The sequence below is a fragment of the Gekko japonicus genome, unplaced genomic scaffold (assembly GCF_001447785.1).
Source record: "Gekko japonicus isolate JY-2015 unplaced genomic scaffold, Gekko_japonicus_V1.1 scaffold2090, whole genome shotgun sequence".
Lineage (NCBI taxonomy): Eukaryota > Metazoa > Chordata > Lepidosauria > Squamata > Gekkonidae > Gekko > Gekko japonicus.
In genome coordinates this window covers 77,651-94,859 of record NW_015164255.1, presented here as the reverse complement: position 1 = coordinate 94,859, position 17,209 = coordinate 77,651, and the positions used below count along the sequence as shown (strand labels likewise).

The window sequence follows — 17,209 nt, the reverse complement described above, 5'->3', positions numbered from 1 at the left end:
ATTTGAGGGGAAAACAAAGAGTTTTCCCCTCAAATGGCGTGGCCCCGCCCAGCGCGTGACGTCACTTCCGGTGACGCTCTGGCGGCGCGCGCATCCGCAAGAGGCTCCCGGACCGGCTGGACGCTCCCCCGCCGGTACGTTTTGCAGATTTGGCAACCCTAACGCACACGCCGGGAGCCAGGCTGGAGTCCCCCGCCACAAGGGTAAATGCCATTTGGCAACCCTATACAAGCTAGACTAGAAGATTAGAGGCCCAGGCCGTGAGTTTGTTGCAGTTTTCTCACCAATACTATAATGAGGGGGGAAACGACAACTCGCGGTTATTTTCACTTTTGTTCCTCCAAAGCAACTATGTTCGGTTAGCCTGCGTTCACGTTAGCAGGATATCTGTAAATTAGTACCTGTGGTAGGCAGAAAAGTGTATTTAGAGGGGGGGGGGAATCAAGGTCAAGAAGTACCTCCTTTTCAGCAAACACTTCCTCATGTTCATCGCCATTTTCCCCTGGAATATCAGCAGCCGTTACCACAGCAACCACTCCTGGAGCTTCTAAGGCCTCAGAGGAATCGATGGATCTGGAAAGGAGTATAAAGGTTCAAATTCAGGTAACAACAGGGAGTAATGGTAAACGGAACCCCTGAATGATTCAAACAGAAACAATCAAGGCAAAGTAAATATATACTTTTCCTAAGTAATATACGGTAGAGGTCCCCAACCTATTTGAGACTGCCGGCGCATTTGGAATGCTGACACGGCATGGTGGGCACGGCCACAAAATGGCTGCCACAGGAAGCGGAGCCAGCCACAAAATGATTGCCACAGCTTAACTTCAGTCACACCATGTAGATCCTTGTTGCTGAGGTGTCATTTTAAAAAATCCGCACAGCCAATCAAATCTCCAATAGTCAATCAGAAGCCTTGCTGGGCAAAAACCGCTATCTGGCCCCGCCCACTTCCCAAAAACACTTGTTTGGCACCAGAAAAGGTGTCACCGGGTGACATGGCAACCACGGGCACCACATTGGGGACCTGTGGCAAATCGTATTGTTTGACCGAACCAAGACGCACCTGAAGTTAGAAATGGTACCTAAGAAAAAGAAGAAGAGAAGAGAAGAGATTGAATTTATACCCCGCCCTTCACTTGGGAGTCTCAGAGCGGCTTACAAACTCCTTTCCCTTCCCCTCCCCACAACAGACACCCTGTGAGGTGGGTGGGGCTGAGAGAACTCTGACACAAACTGCTCTTTTTCAAGGACAGCTGTGCCAGAGCTTGTGACTGACCCAAGGTCATCCAGCCAGGCGCAAGTGGAGGAGCGGGGAATCAAACCCGGTTCTCCCAGATTAGAGTCTGCGCACTTAACCACTACACCAAACTGACTCTCAGTGCGAGAGTCCTACATTTTAAAAACTTTTGTACATTCTCACCAAATGCTTGTAATAAGGGGAAATCGCAAGATGTTCCCTGAGTGCAGGACAGAGAAACAGGTGATCAGTTTCGGCTGAGTGTGAAAGCCTGGGGAGGGGGCTGGATGTACAGTTCAGACAAAGCAAACAAAAGTTCAGCTAAAGTTCAGACAAAGCAAACAATCCACATTGCACTGTGTATATACGAACCCTTCCCCAGCTTTGAATCTCCCTCTTTAGATCTGCTTTATATTTGCAACCACACAGTTGTTATTCTAATCCACCCCTGAAGTGAAAAAATACAGATAGAACATGACCTGTGGTTCCATTTGGTCACAGTTTTCTTGCTTAAGCTCTTAATTTTGTCACTTACAGAATCTTCGCATGCGCTCGTGTGCTGGTCACCACCGCCATATAGAGCTGTCCATCTATTGGACCAATGTCATTGGTGTAGACGGCCTCACCAGTGGCATGCTTAATCCCAGACTGATGCATGATGGGACGCCCCACTGGGTCCTGAGGAGGCTGCTGGGGGTCCACATCCTGTCAAAGAGGAAGGAGTCCCTTACTATATAGATCAGGGGTGTCGAACTCATTTGTTATGAGGGCCGGATCTGACATAAATGAGACCTTGTTGGGCCGGGCCATGTGTGTCATAAAATGTAATGCCAGGTAGCGGAGATATAAATGTTATAAAGGACACAAACACAGAGGGTTTTTTTTAACTTAAAATAAAAAACATGCTTAAAACATTAGCACTCTTGCAATATTTTGTTTATTTAACCGTGTCTGATAACTGACACCTCTTGCTCTGAATTATTGCATCAAAATGTCTGTGCTGTTGCAATCTTGACTCTGCTGTTCAGGTGTGTATCTGTAAGCTGCAAGCCTATGTTGATGCAGCAGCAGCAGAACTGGAAGAAGAAGCAGAAGACAGCCAGTTCCACTGCGGGCCTGATAGAAGTCCTCCGGGGGCCTGATCCGGCCCTTGGGCTGCTTGTTTGACACTGATATAGATAATTCATACTGTGGAGTATTACGTACTGGTATCTTCTGAATACACTTGGCTGCAAGAGAATGTTTAGGCATGGGCGCAAACTCCATTTTTGCAGTTCAGTTCATGGCTGACCCACAAACTGAACCAGAAACTGATACACCGGTTCATGAGCCATTTAAAGTTTAAACCCCTGCTTTCTGCTCACCATGAAAAGTGGTGAGGAGCTAAAAGCCCTGAGCCATTTACACCAAACAGCTGAGCTGTTTTCCATGAAGAACAGAAAGCAGGGGTTTAAATGGCTCAGAGCCAGTGGAGCCAAAAATCCTAACTATAAATACACGTTGATGGCAGAGAATGACCAAGAGTCGTAGTAGATAACTCACTGAAAATGTCGAGACAGTGTGTGACTGCAATAAAAAAGGCCATTGCTATGCTGGGGATTATTAGGAAGGATATTGAAAACAGATCAGCCAATATCATAATGCCCCTATATAAATCAATGGTGTGACCTCATTTGGAATACTGTGTGCAGTTCTGGTTACCACACCTTAAAAAGGATATTATAGCATTGGGGAAAGTGCAGAAAAGGGCAACTAGAATGATAAAAAGGGTTGGAACACTTTCCCTATGAAGAAAGGTTCGGGCTCTTTAGCTTGGAGAAACAACGGCTGAGGTGTGACATGATCAAGGTTTATAAGATTATGCATGGGATAGAGCAGGTTGAGAAAGAGGTACTCTTCTCCCTTTCTCACAAGACAAGAACTCGTGGGCACTCCATGAAATTGCTGAGCGGTCGGGTTAGAACAGATAAAAGGAGGTACTTCTTCACCCATAGAGTGATTAACACATGGAATTCACTGCCACAGGAGGTGGTGGCAGCCACAAACGTGGATGGCTTCAAGAGGGAATTAGATAAGCATATGGAGCAGAGGTCCAACAGTGGCTATTAGCCACAAGGTATAGATAGGAACTCTCAGTCTGGAGCAAATGATGCTCTGTATTCTTGGTGCTTTGGGGGGGGGCAACAGTGGGAGGGCTTCTAGTGTCCTGGCCCCACTGCTGGACCTCCTGATGGCACCTGGTATTTTTGGCCCGTGTGTGACAGACTGTTGGACTGGATGGGCCATTGGCCTGGTCCAACATTTGCTTCTCTTATGTTCTTATGACATTTTAAATAAACAAGAGCCTCTTCGTGCACATTTGTATTCATGTAGGTCCTGCCCTCATGGCCCGTTCTACCTTGTTTTGTGGCGGTCAGATAGTGCAGGCACAGTCTTCTCTGTGCACACTGGTTTGCACAAAATGTTCTAAACACAGTGCTAGGAAGAGTGTGAGCCTGAGCCCAAGGCTCAAACCTGTACTACAGCCATGATGACAACTGGTGTGGCGTTGCCTAATGCCAGGGGCATCACTCAGTTCATGTGGCTCCAGGGGGTCACTCTGCAGAGATGGGCAATGGCAAGCCGTCTTTGTTTTTCTCTTGCCTTGACAGCCCTACAGGGTCACCATATATAGGCTGAGACTTGATGGCACTTGCCTCTGCCAATGCCCTATTCTACTCCTGGTCACAGATCGCACTAGTAGCCGAGAGGGGCAAATGAAATGATAGAATGAACGATGCTGTTGAAGAAGAAGAAGAAGAAGAAGAAGAAGAAGAAGAAGAAGAAGAAGAAGAAGAAGAAGAAGAAGAAGAAGAGGAGGAGGAGGAGGAGGAGGAGGAGGAGATTGGATTTATACCTCACCCTTCACTTGGAGTCTCAGAGCAGCTTACAAACTCCTTTCCCTTCCCCTGTCCACAACAGACACCCTGTGAGGTAGTTGGGGCGGAGAGAGCTCTGAGACAACTGTAACTGGCCCAAGGTCACTCCAGCAGCACCACTCCCCAGATTAGAGTCCTAACTACTATGCCAGATTGGCTCCTAACTACTATGCCAGATTGGCTCCTAACCACTACACAAAAAGATAGCACCATTTTTTCCCATGGGGATGAATTGCCTGGAAAACAACTCCACTGACCTGATATTCTTGCACACCCTGTGGGGGATGGTCACGGAACTCTTCCAGGGCGCTCAAGTTTTCCTTTGGCAAGTCAGGATACTTGGATGGGTACTGTAGGAAGGAAGATGATTTTAAAAGCATTTAATACGTCACACCAATATTTTCACGGCTGACCTTTACAAAAACTAGGCTCTTTCGAAAGCAGTCCACCAGCTTTCTTATAGTTACAGTCAGTAACCATTGTCAGGAAGCCACAAAATATTAATGTGGTGAAGGAATTTCTGTTTATGCAGTAGAATATTTCTGTTATCCTAACTAGGAATTAAGTTGTACAAAGGCCAGTAGGTTTCGGGCCTATTTCTGGTCAGGGGTGACATTCTGGTTTTTGGGTAAAACTCTATGGTAAATTCAGCTTCAAACCATAGTTTTGCCCCAAAACCAGTGTGTCACCCCCAACTGGAAGTAGGCCTGAAACTCGAAGTAGGCCCGAAACCAGAAGTAGCCCCAAAAAGGTCAGTTGGGGGGTGAGATTTCCCCCCACTAGCCAGTTGGCTGGTGGCAGGCAAGAGCCTGCAAAAGCAGGGGTTCCCCCACTCACACCAGGGGGCTGGCAACCGTATGAAGGGAGCTTTGACTCTTACCCCCCAAAAAACCACAGTGACTTCTTTGCACTGGAAATAATGTTTGCTTTATACAGGACAGTTCTCCCACTGAATATAGTAACAACCGGAGAGAACAACTAGATACAAAAGTGCATGAGTTGTTAGTGGGAATGGTGTTCTACAACAGGGCTCCTACCATAGAGTTTTTGCCCAAATACCAGAGCATCGCCCCAGCGTGATGACATCATTTCAGGGTCATATGGGCAGTGACGTAGACACGTCACTGCACTTTGACTGGGCCTCCCTGTTTTTTGGGGTAGGTTCCCCCGCTGGTCAGCTGGTCAGCGACAGGGCAGTGGGGCCTGGTGGCGAAGGACCCCCGCCTCCACAAGGGGTCTAACAACCCTAGTGCTCTGGGCTTGAACATCTGCCAGTCCTGCTCTTACTAAGGAATATAGCAAGCCCACTAGGTGGCACAGATTGCTAAGACAGGACTTGTCCACAGAAAGCTTATCATGACATGTGGCTTGGGGACTGAGTGAGTACTCTTTGAGTTCTGTAAAATATACAAGAAGATATACAAGTGCACAGATAAAACAGGTTGCTCATCTGTAACTAGTGATCTTCGAGTGGTCATCTGTGCATTCACACCCATGGGATCTAGTGGGGACGCGCTGGATCAATCGGCATTGTAGCAAGCTCTAACGGATTTTCGCGGCCAGACCTCAGGCATGCGCAGGAACCCCACCATGCATGCCCAGAGGGGTGGGCATGGACATCCCGCCAGTTCCTTCAAACCTATGAAAAATGTAGAAGCATCCCTGGAAGTCGCAACCAAGAGCCAATCATCGATCTATGGGTAGATAGAGATACCCTTGAGACGAAGGAAGGCCGCGACCGCCACCATCGTCTTTGTGAAGACTCTCGGTGCACTTGAAAGGCCAAATGGCAGAGCTGCATATTGGTAGTGATGCTGACCAATTGCGAAGCATAGGTATTGGCGGTGGGACGGGTGGATGGTGAGGTGGAAGTACACGTCTTGGAGGTCGAGGGTGGCCGTCCAGACGTTCTTCTGGAGAAGTGGCAGAATCTGCTGCAAGGACACCATGCGGAAGCGGTGGTAGCTCACAAAGCAGTTTAGTGCCTGTAGATCTAAGATTGGTCGAACACCTCCATCCCACTTTGGAATGGTGAAATAGTGGGAATAGAATCCCCTGCCCTGTAGATGCAATGGCACTGGCTCGATGGCTCCCTTCTGCAGAAGGACGGACACTTCTTCTAGAAGGGCTGGAGAAGGGGGTGTGGAGACGAAGACAGGAGTAATGGGGTTCTGAGTAAATTCTATGTGGTAACCCTGGGTCAAGATGGACAGCACCCATTCATCTGTGGTGATGAGGCGCCAAGTTTGGAGGAAGGGGGTTAGACGGGTTGGATGTGATTGGAAGACATGGAAGTAAAAAACCCTGCTTGGCAGACTTTGCCTGCTTATTGCGGGAGGATTGTTGTCCCGATCCAAATCTAGGTTTCTGAAATGTGCGCTTCTGGCCTCCAGAGGATGTACGTGGCCTCCATTGCCGGTCAGGAGACTGACTGTTTGGGGTACATTTTTGCCAGGGTCTAGACCAGGGACAAGGCCAGTATTGCTGCCTCGTGGATGAAGTAACGCCCAGAGCATGAGAAGCTTTTATGCTTTTATTCATATCTTGTAATATGGTGTCTGTGGTACTATTAAACAGACCAAGGCCATCGAAGGAGAGGTCCTCTATGTATGACCTAGTATCTGGCTGTAGATTGGTGTTATGTAGCCAGGAATGTCTTTGGAGAGCTATGGCTGAAGCCATTGTCCTTGAGCAGGTGTCTAGGGCATGTTTAGAGGTATTAATTTGTTGTTTTGCCAGCACCATGCCCTCCTTTTGGATGATGCAGGCTGCCTGACGCTTATCTTCTGGAAGGTTTGCCAAGAGCTCGGAGAGCCTCTCCCACAAAGTGTATTGGTATCTACTCATATACACAAAGTAGTTGGTGGTCTTCACCCCTAGTGCTCCAGTAGAGTAGAAACGTCGTCCAAATGCATCTAGCTTTCTGCTCTCCCTGTCTGAATGGGCAGAATGGGTTCTCTTTGACTTGGATGAGGAAGTAACTAATGTTGAGTTTGGTTGAGGATGGGCAAATAAGAATTCCGCTCCTGTTTCTTGGACTCTATACATATGGTCCAAGCGATGTGTGGACACTGGAGCCGATGACAGTTTATCCCATGGAGCTTTAGCTGCCTGTAACAGGACCATGGACATGGGTAGTGCTATAGCCGTCGATGTATCTAGTTGTACTACATCGAAAACGGCATCTGTAACCTGTGGTTGTGGTTTTACGACTGAAAGGCCAAGGGAGTGGGCCATTCTTTTCACGAGGTCTCCATAGGAAGTTAAATTGTCAGATGGAGTTATAGGTTGGTCATCGGCTACTGCCTGGTTCGGAGAAGGCGTGTCAGGGGAGCTGTGTACATCTGAAGCCCCCGTATCAGAATCCTCATCCGCAGAGTCAGAGGAATCGAGCTCTGGTAATTGTACCGGAGTGGTTTTGATCTGACTGGTTGGATCTGTTGACGGTGGGATAGGGGGACTGGGAGGACGATATTGATCCGGTCGATATTGAGGAGGGTCATCAGATGGATGATCCGGAGGACGGGGAAGAGATGCTGAGGGCCTCGATATATTGGGTGACCGTGATCTGTGAGCAGAGTAACGATCCCAATTAGAGTAACCTGCTGGAGTCAACCAAGGCATGGATGCGGTTAGATAAACCCCATAGAGGTAACGTAGTTGGCGGTGATCCCAGGAGAGAGCAGGAGGTGGGGGGGCAGGAAGACTCGTGGGGATCTACTCCTAGAGTCAGAACGTCTGGGAGACAGTGTAGGATCTCGTCTCTGTGAGCGGCCCCTATTAGCCCGATCATCAATATCGAAAGGCCGATCCTCGGGACGTTGAGTGCTTTTAGGGATCTGTCGATGCCGATCTGGGTTGATATCAGCATGGAACTTTGAGACCGTCGATGTCGATGACTGAGCAGAGGGAGAGCGATCCGTGCCCAGGGGACGACTGAGGATCTCGACATTATCGATGTCGGAGAAAGGACGCATATCGACCAGCGTGTCGTGGTCTAGCTAGTATATTGGAGAGTCCATCAGCTAGATGGTCGGTATCAGTGGAGCGACTGGAGCCTCCGATGCCGATACTGTCATTGGAGTGGGGGGCACCTTAGGGGCATTACCCAGTGCAGGACCCGCGACTTTTCCAGACTTTGCCGCTTTTAGGGCCTTAGAGGAACCCTTTTGGCAGACTTGCGCTCTTTACCTAATTTCTCCTTCTTTTTCATGGGAGAGGATGCCGAAGACTGCGCCGTCGGTGCCGGACGCTTCGATGTTGACTGGATGATGTTGGACGAGGACTTCGATACCGGAGCCGTAGATGTTGATGGTCTTACCGGTACTTCTGGATCCGTGACGGAAGCGGGATTTAGCGCCGATTCCAGTAATGCCACCCGGAGACACGCCGCTCGGTTCTTTCTGGTTTGATTTGAAAACTTGGCACAGTGTTGACAGGACTCTGGTTGGTGCATCTCACCAAGACAAAAACTGCAAAGGGTGTGGCCGTCAGGTGGAGCGAGCTTACTGTCGCACCCCTTACAATGTTTGAAAAAGCCCCACTTCTCCATAAAATAAATGAGATGGAGAAGAAAAAGAGGTGTGGGGGCGAAGGCCCAACTGAGGTAAAACGAAAAACTTCCCCCGCAAACTAAACAAAGTCTTTTTTTTTTTTGGAAAACAACAAATAAGCAAAGGTAAAAGTGGAAAAATAAGAGAAAAACTGAAGAGAAATCCGAAGAGCCTCTGAGGAAAAATAACTACCAATCTGACCGACGAAAGGAAGGTGCTTCCAGCGCGGCGGAAAGAAAGGAACTGGTGGGATGTCTGCACCCACCCCTCTGGGCATGCGTGGTGGGGTTCCTGCGCATGCCTGAGGTCTGAGTGTGAAAATCCATTAAGAGCTTGCTACAATACTGATCGAACCAGCGTAGGCGCACTGTATCCCATGAGTGTGAAGCACAGAGACAACGTTGAAGATCACAAGGTGATTCCTACTTACCATGTACTTTAAATCTTGTAGCACTTCCAAATAGAATCTGAAAAAGAAGCTAACGAGTAGAGTTCGTCTGTATTCCACTTTTCCGCCTACTGCTGAAGGGGAGAGCTGAATCTCCTCAAGAATGAGCCGGCAGGCTTCATCCAACATCTTCTCATTCCACTCTCTGAGGGAGAAAGAGTAAGTAAACACATACTTATTTACTAGTAGATCTATGCAAAACTTTAATGTATAGCCAAACAACAAAATGGATCTCCCAGCATTTTGATTTTTGAATTAATTCAGTTGTAGGGGTCCCACAGTCAATCAGAACTGGAGGTATCTCTAACAAGGCAACAGCTCTGAACAAATGCACGGTGCCCTATAACTGCGTAAAATAAATAAATGTCAAAGATATAGGTAAGGATTTCCTGTACAACACATTCTTTGGCTCTCCCTCAAACTGATTAGTAGTAGAAGTGAGTAAGGCTTTAGGAACAGAAATAAAAGGAAAGGCCTTGTGATACCAGAGCTGCACTCAAGAAAAGACTGTCTGTCCCGATACCGGGACTGCCAGCCCCCCCACGCCACCATGGCAGCCACGCCCGATGCCCGGGGAATGACTCCGAGACCCCACTCCACTCACCAGGGATGCTGGGAGACTCCGGGGTGGGCCGAAGAGCAGGGAGGGACAGGCGGCGGGTGATGCACTCCCTGCAAAGAGCAGCAGCGGCGGAACTGCCGGGAGCCAGTGCACCCACGCCGGGACAGCCGCCCTGGCGCTCGAGCTCCGCTTCCCGCACAGGACCATCCAGCCACAGCCCACCTGAGTTGGAAGGGCAGAACGGGAGTTTCGGCCCCTCCCTTGGGTCAGTGTCTCCAGCTATGTAGGGAGGCGGGGCTTGAGACCGGGGGAGGGCAGGGAGAGCACGGGGAACGCTGGGACACGGGGGGGGAGGAATAAAAGAGGGCAGCACCGGGTGGCCAAGGATGACGACCTGGATTGGAGAAGACTTAAGAGAGAGACAGAGAGAGACGTTAAGAGCCCACGATCCAGAGGGAACGGCGCGATAGGAGTGGTGACATAACCCCCCTCCCCATTCGGTGTCTGAGATTCCTGATGCTATTAAGGGTAGGACACCAAGGTGGCGGACAGGGAGAGACTGGAGGATGGCAGTAGCAGCGGGGGGGGGGGATCTTCTGGATCTTGTGACACTGTCATGAGAAGAGTCAACTGATGGGATTTTCTTTCATGTTTCCATATCAGAGACTGGGAGAGAAAGCAGGCCCTTTCTCTGTTCTCTGCTTACAAGGGGACACTATAAATTCAAATAACTCAGCCATGGTTCCTCCATAATGGACAAAACAGGATTTTGGTGATCATAGCCAAGAATTATCTGGGTTTTAACCCTTTGTTCACTGATATTTGGCAATGATAGCTGGGAAGTCAACTGGGCAACAAGAACATTTGAAATCAGGATGATTTGAGTGTGGAAGAGGAAGAGGAAGAGGAAGAAGAAGAGGAGGAGGAAGAAGAAGAGGAAGAGGAAGAGGAGGAAGAAGAGGAAGAAGAGGAAGAGGAAGGGGGAGGAGGAGGAGGAGGAGGAGGAGGAGGAGGAGGAGGAGGAGGAGGAGGAGGAGGAGGAGGAGGAGGAGGAGGAGGAGGAGGAGGAGGAGGAGGAGGAGGAGGAGGAGGAGGAGGAGGAGGAGGAGGAGGAGGAGGAGGAGGAGGAGGAGGAGGAGGAGGAGGAGGAGGAGGAGGAGGAGGAGGAGGAGGAGGAGGAGGAGGAGGAGGAGGAGGAGGAGGAGGAGGAGGAGGAGGAGGAGGAGGAGGAGATTGGATTTATACCCCGCCCTTCACTACCCAAAGGAGTCTCAGAGCGGCTTACAAAGTCCTTTCCCTTCCCCTCCCCACAACAGGCACCCTGTGAGGTAGGTGGGGCTAAGAGAGCTCTGACAGAAACTGCTTTTTTTCAAGAACAGCTGTGCCAGAACTATGGCTTGCCCAAGGTCATCCAGCCAGGTGCAAGTGAGGAGGGGGGAATCAAACCCATTTCTCCCAGATTAGAGTCTGCGCACTTAACCACTACACCAAACTGGCTTTCTTAGTCTACAGGACTGAGTTAGGCTGCACTCGGGCATTTTCCATCCCTGCAGTTCCTGGCTCCACAGTTTACATCAGCAAATTGATTTTAAAAAATTAAGTATTATTATCAGAGATATTCACTGAACATGAAATTCTCCTCCTCCCCCATTTCAACGTACTTTGGAAAAGATACATCTTGCACAATGTTGTGAAAGGAAGGAGTAATTTGCCTACTCATAACAAAAGAAATAATAATTTAGGACTCTCTTGTTACTGCCTGAATACAAACTATAAATATGTAAAATCCATCTTGCTATTCTATTTGGAAAGCACTTAGAATTGAACATCTTCCCCATTATCAAGATGGGCTGCTCTGAAGGTTCCCAGGGGACCACCGTACCTTCCTCGTAGCTTCTGAGAGGTGTTCGGGGCGCTCACTGTGGTACAGCCAATGCCTCCATATAAAATCGTCAGGTCCTCGATGACATCAGTGCCCGCCTGGAACCGGACTTGCATTGCCGAATTGGTCACTGACAACGCGTTCTTCCTCCGCTCAGCCTGTCTGAACGCGGACACAAATTCATCCTGGCAAGACGAGGAGAGATCTGGTCATTTACCCCTCTGTACCGATCCTTGCTTTCATTCAAAGAGCCACTTTGAACATGAGGAAATGCTTACCTAGAAGGCACATCCATGTTCCAAGGTAAAAAGTAATGTACCAAATGAAGATTTTTACATTTGATAAGCATACGTACAGGTTTTGCACAATGTGTGCAGCTGGTGTACTCTCACTGGGAGTACAGTGGCTATTGCCCTGTCTGTGCACACGTAGGAAATATACCCACATGACTCAATAGACATGCCATCTATATGAGGGGTTTTTTTTGATGCAGTTTGATGCTAGGAATTCTTCTTCTTCTTCTTCTTCTTCTTCTTGTTATTCCCCGCCCTATCCCACAAGTGGGCTCAGGGTGGCTTACAACATAAAATCCATAGAACAATAAAAACAATTAAAAAGTAGATGGCATAATACACAATAGCCGCAAACCCCATGGCTCATATCAGGTGAACACAGGTGCCCCAGAACGCTCCAGTACCCAATGTACCCAAAACGCTGAAAGCATCTTGTGGTGAGAGGTGGAGGACCAAAACAAACAAACAAGAAAGAACACTCACTTTCTTTGAAAATGGAATAAAAACGGAGACTATGACCTCCTCGGGGAAAAGATCTGCCTCTGGCAACCGTGCGAGGAATTCACCATTCAGGGGAATCTGTCGTCTTCTACCTGTCAGAGAAACACATCGCCTTTACAGATGGTGCTCTTTGCAGACATGCAGTTTACACAGCCCATGAAAATTTTTAAAAAAGAAATCAGCTCATATGCCTGTAGCACTATGAGCTTTTTTGCCTTAGAGATCATATTGTTAATTTACATTAGTTGCTGGAGCATACGAGAGAATTTCAAAAGAAAAACTAGCTTGTATTTTGTAAACTACATCAAAGCTTTTGATTGTGTGGATCATGAAAAGCTATGGTTGGTTTTAACAGGACAAGAGGTTATTGTTAGGACAGAATATGGAGAAGCAGAATGGTTTCTAATGGCCAGGGGACATTTCGTAGAAAAAGAGCTAGGGGAACTCATTAGCATAACTCATTAGCATATGCCACACCCCCTGACATCAGGGGCCCGGCGGTGGACCTGCAAGGCCAGCGGGAGTGCGAGGAAGCCCTGCCAAGGCCCTCCCTGGCCCCAGGCAGGCAGGGGTGGGGAGAGGCGGGGAGGAAACAACTTACTCTCCCTCTTCTCCTGCCTCCTCCTGGCTGAATGAGGGCTGGAAGCGGGGCGGCCGGAAGCAGGGGGCGGGGCTTCGTCATGTGCCCCGCCCCCCTACACCTCACCCGGGGGAACTGCGTTCCCCCACATTCCCCCCCGAAATGACCTCTGATCACGCCCTTTAAATCCGCCCGGCATTTGCACCTATGACGAGGCTAATTATTGGAGGGGAGGATTCATCCTTTTTTCTGTGAAACATTCACACTTTTCTGAAAACTTGAGGGGTTCCCCCAGCATTGCGGAACCCTATGCTGCACCTTGTCATGTTAATCCACGTATGAGACCCACCCATGGTTAGTAGTTATATAGATTTTGCACACTATTTTGCCCCCAAATCAATATTTATTAACAGACGGTTAAGGCCTCTTACCTCTTGATGCCAGATTGAGGATAGCTTTCCCGGCTGCCAGGACGGGGTTCAGATCCCAAGGTGACCCTCTACTTACAATGTGTCCTCCTAAGGACTGACAAACAAGGACACCATTGTTGTTAGATCAAGACGGGTAGCCGTGGTATTCTGTCTGTGGCGGTAGAAAAGAGGAAGAGTCCTGGAGCACCCAAAGACTAACAAAATATGTGGCAGGGGAAGAACTTTCATGAGTCACTGATCACTTCTTCAGATACAGCAGTGAGCAGTGACTCAGGAAAGCTCCTCCCCGGCCACAAATTTCGTTAGTCTTTAAGGTGCTCCCGGACTCTGGCTCTTTTCTACTGTTGCTGTTTTCCCTCTCTCACACACGTATAGCCATACGGGCGTAAAAAGCACCCCTAGTTATAAATTTCTGGAATTTTAATGTGTACATCTCTCTTCAAGCAGAAAAAAAAATCCATTCAAGGACAACTGACATTTCCGTGTGCTTAAAAATGATTTGGGAGTATCTTCAATAACACATCAATACCATACTAATCCAGCTTTGCCTTTCTGCAGGAAGCACATTAATCGACCCCACCTCAGTCGGTACTTCTACATAAAGGTAAAGGTAAAGGTTCCCTTGCTCGAAAGCCAGTTGAATCCGACTCTAGGGTTGCGGTGCTCATCTGCGTTTCAAAGCCAAACAGCCAGCGCTGTCCGAAGACGTCTCCGTGGTCATGTGGCCGGCATGACTAAACACCAAGGCGCACGGAACACTGTTACCTTCCCACCGAAGTGGTACCTATTTATCTACTTGCAATTTCTTGCTTTCGAACTGCTAGGTCGGCAGGAGCTGGCACTAGAGATGGGAGCTCACTCCATCATGCCGCACCCGGGTCTCGAACTGCTGAACTACCGCCCTTCCACAGCCTGCAGTTCAGCATCTTAACCACTTGAGCCACCGCAGCTCCTTCTACATACCTACATGTTTTTTGCTAGCCCTCCTAACCCAATATCATTCCCTGTTTCAAATGGGGGGGGGTCTCTAGGTTGGGGGCTGGTGCTCACAGGGGAAATCTGTTTGCTTTGTAGCATCTTTACCCATTTGCTTCAGTGTTCCTTTCCAAACCATGGAGGCCCAGGTCGCCGCCACTGCCAGGCCTGCTTTTTTCCCCATCTGGGATAGATCAGGCAGTTGGCCCCATGCCTCACCCCCTGGGAAATGGCTACAGTGACCCATGCCATGGTAACTTCCAGATTGGATTATTGTAATTCTCTCTACGTGGAGCTGCCCTTGGCTCTGCTCTGGAAACTGCAGCTGGTGCAGAACGCGGTGGCACGGGTGTTGACCTCGTCGTCTGTGCGGATGCGTATCCACCCTGGGCTGTGTGAACTGCACCGGTTGCCTATTGAGTACCGGATCTGTTTCAAGGTGCTGGTGCCTACCTTCGAAGCCCTATACGGCCAGGGGCCTGCATATATTCAAGACCACCTCTCCCCTTATAAGCCTTGGAGAATTTTACGATCTGCAGATGAGCATCTTGTGGTTGTCCCCACCCCTAGGGACATCCATTTTGCCTCAACTAGGGCCAGGGCTTTTTCGGCCCTGGCCCCTACCTGGTAGAATGAACTCCCATATGAGATCAGGGCCCTGTGGGACCTTTTACAGTTCTGTAGGGCCTGCAAGATGGAGCTCTTCCGCCAGGCTTTTAGTTGAGGCTGTGGGCGTTCCCCCTCTATTGGGCCTCCCCTCCAGTGGATCAGATCTGTGTCATCATCTGGAACTCAAATTATACTAGACCTCATCTGTTGAGGCACTGGCTACGAATATGGGAATGAGTAACGGTATTTTAACTGCTGCATCTTAATTGTTTTTAACTGTTATTTATGATGGAACCCGCCCTGAGCCCGCTCTACAGGGACAGCGGAATACAAATCCAATAAAATAATTAAAATAAGTAAATTCTCCTAAAGAGGACTGTGGCTATGGGTTATGCAGGGTGAATGCCCGGGAGGTGGCCGAAGGAAGTTAAGCATGTTAAAGTCTATCCTCAGCAAGAGAGATGTGACATTCAGTCCCACAGTTCTTTCTCCTAGGTTGGATCCACAGTAAACTGGCAATTTCCACTGATTACCCCTTTCTGCTCCAGACACCACTTATGATATCCCTCAGGGTCTCCTATCCCCCAGGAGCAGCATTTCATGGAGATGAGATGAGTACGCTGCAGTGGGTGGGAGGAGGCAGGAATGTTCCAGTCTACCACTGGAAAATTTAATCTGGACCCACTTTGTGTGGGTTCTTGATTTAGCCAGCTAGGTGTGTTTGTCAATCAGTGATTTGGGTATATGGACACATGAATGGGCTTCCCCCTTATCTCCAGATCTCCTGCTTGGAGCAGACACCATGTGACGGCCGCCTCTCCTGTACAGGTTGAAGAAGATGAGGGAAAGCAAATCAGACAATGGTAGGGGCAAACAGAGTGGGATCCTCAGAGATGAAGGTAAAGGTAAAGGTTTCCTTTGCTCGAAAGCCAGTCGAATCTGACTCTAGGGATGTGGTGCTCATCTCCATTTCAAAGCCTAGAGCCAGCGCTGTCCGAAGATGTTTTCTGTGGTCATGTGGCTGGCATGACTAAACACCAAGGCACACAGAACGCTGTTACCTTCCCACCGAAGTGGTGCCTATTTATCTACTTGCAATTTCTTGCTTTCGAACTGCTAGGTTGGCAGGAGCTGGGACCAGAGACGGGAGCTCAGTCCGTCATGTGGCACACCCGGGTCTCGAACTGCTGAACTACTGACCTTCCGGTCTGCAATTCAGTGTCTTAACCACTTGAGCCACCGCAGCCCTGATTAAATGAAGGGCGTCTATTACTTTATGAACTACATTCAAAATGGACCTTCTCTAAAAGACTGTCCACTTCTCATCATTGCTGTCTTGGCAGAAAGGGACATGAGGTAATCTATATTTTGTGAACAGTAGTTGTCTGGAAGACGTACAGCCAGATTCCTGATCTGTTCTCCTGCCAGCGTTCTCAGCTGCTTCAACAGAGTACGGTAAATCTTTGTCTTTTCTACAGGGAGTTCTGGGACCACATTTAACAGGATGTCCCTCAGCTGGGCCAAGTGGGTTGCGGCACCGATCACAATCCCTGGAACGAAATAATTTTCAGCATGCATTACATTTTTAGGAATCACAGTTGACAAACACAGTTGGAGTCAGAACTAGTATTGATTAGACAGGCAGGAAACAGAAGCTGAAGTTATAAATATGTATGTGTGTGTTACTGGTCTAAGTAATATATAAAGTCACCTGTTAAATATATATGCAGATAACACAAATAAATCCTATCTATCTGCTGCATCTTATAACTAACTTGTTCTGTTGGTTCCTTTTTTGTTGTTTTTACCTTTCCGCCCTCACCAAGGTGGCTAACAGATTACAATATACACAATAAAAATCAAATTTAAAAACCATTAAAGCCACCAACAAAAACATCATTAAAACAATTAAAACCAAGAGGTAATAGGCCATAATAATCACTAATCTTAACTGCATTGAGGACAATGGAGCCCAATCACAATTCCTGGAACGAAATAATATTCAGCATGGATTACGTTTTTAGGAATCACAGTTGGCAAGCACAGCTGGAGTCAGAACTGGTATTCATTAGATAGGCGGGAAGTTGCAGTCTAAGTTATGAACAATCCATCCATCCTCCCTAAGTAATATCTAGAACAAGCAGGAACCTGCAAGGACTTGTGGGAGGTATATCATTTCCCCTTTCCCCACTATTTCCTCTTTCTCTCCCATGACAG

General features: G+C 48.4%; 1 protein-coding gene across 1 annotated transcript in view; it reads right to left on the bottom strand.

The window, feature by feature from the left end:
* AOX1 (aldehyde oxidase 1) overlaps positions 1-17,209 on the bottom strand; it is an 87,202-nt gene that overhangs the window by 42,254 nt on the left and 27,739 nt on the right. The window contains exons 11-18 of the mRNA XM_015408674.1: positions 16,391-16,542; positions 13,409-13,502; positions 12,380-12,489; positions 11,604-11,788; positions 9,142-9,304; positions 4,416-4,508; positions 1,776-1,945; positions 459-573 (exon numbers count right to left, since the gene is read on the bottom strand). Of these exons, the coding sequence (XP_015264160.1) occupies positions 459-573; positions 1,776-1,945; positions 4,416-4,508; positions 9,142-9,304; positions 11,604-11,788; positions 12,380-12,489; positions 13,409-13,502; positions 16,391-16,542 (1,082 nt within the window). The remainder of the gene's footprint in view (positions 1-458; positions 574-1,775; positions 1,946-4,415; positions 4,509-9,141; positions 9,305-11,603; positions 11,789-12,379; positions 12,490-13,408; positions 13,503-16,390; positions 16,543-17,209) is intronic.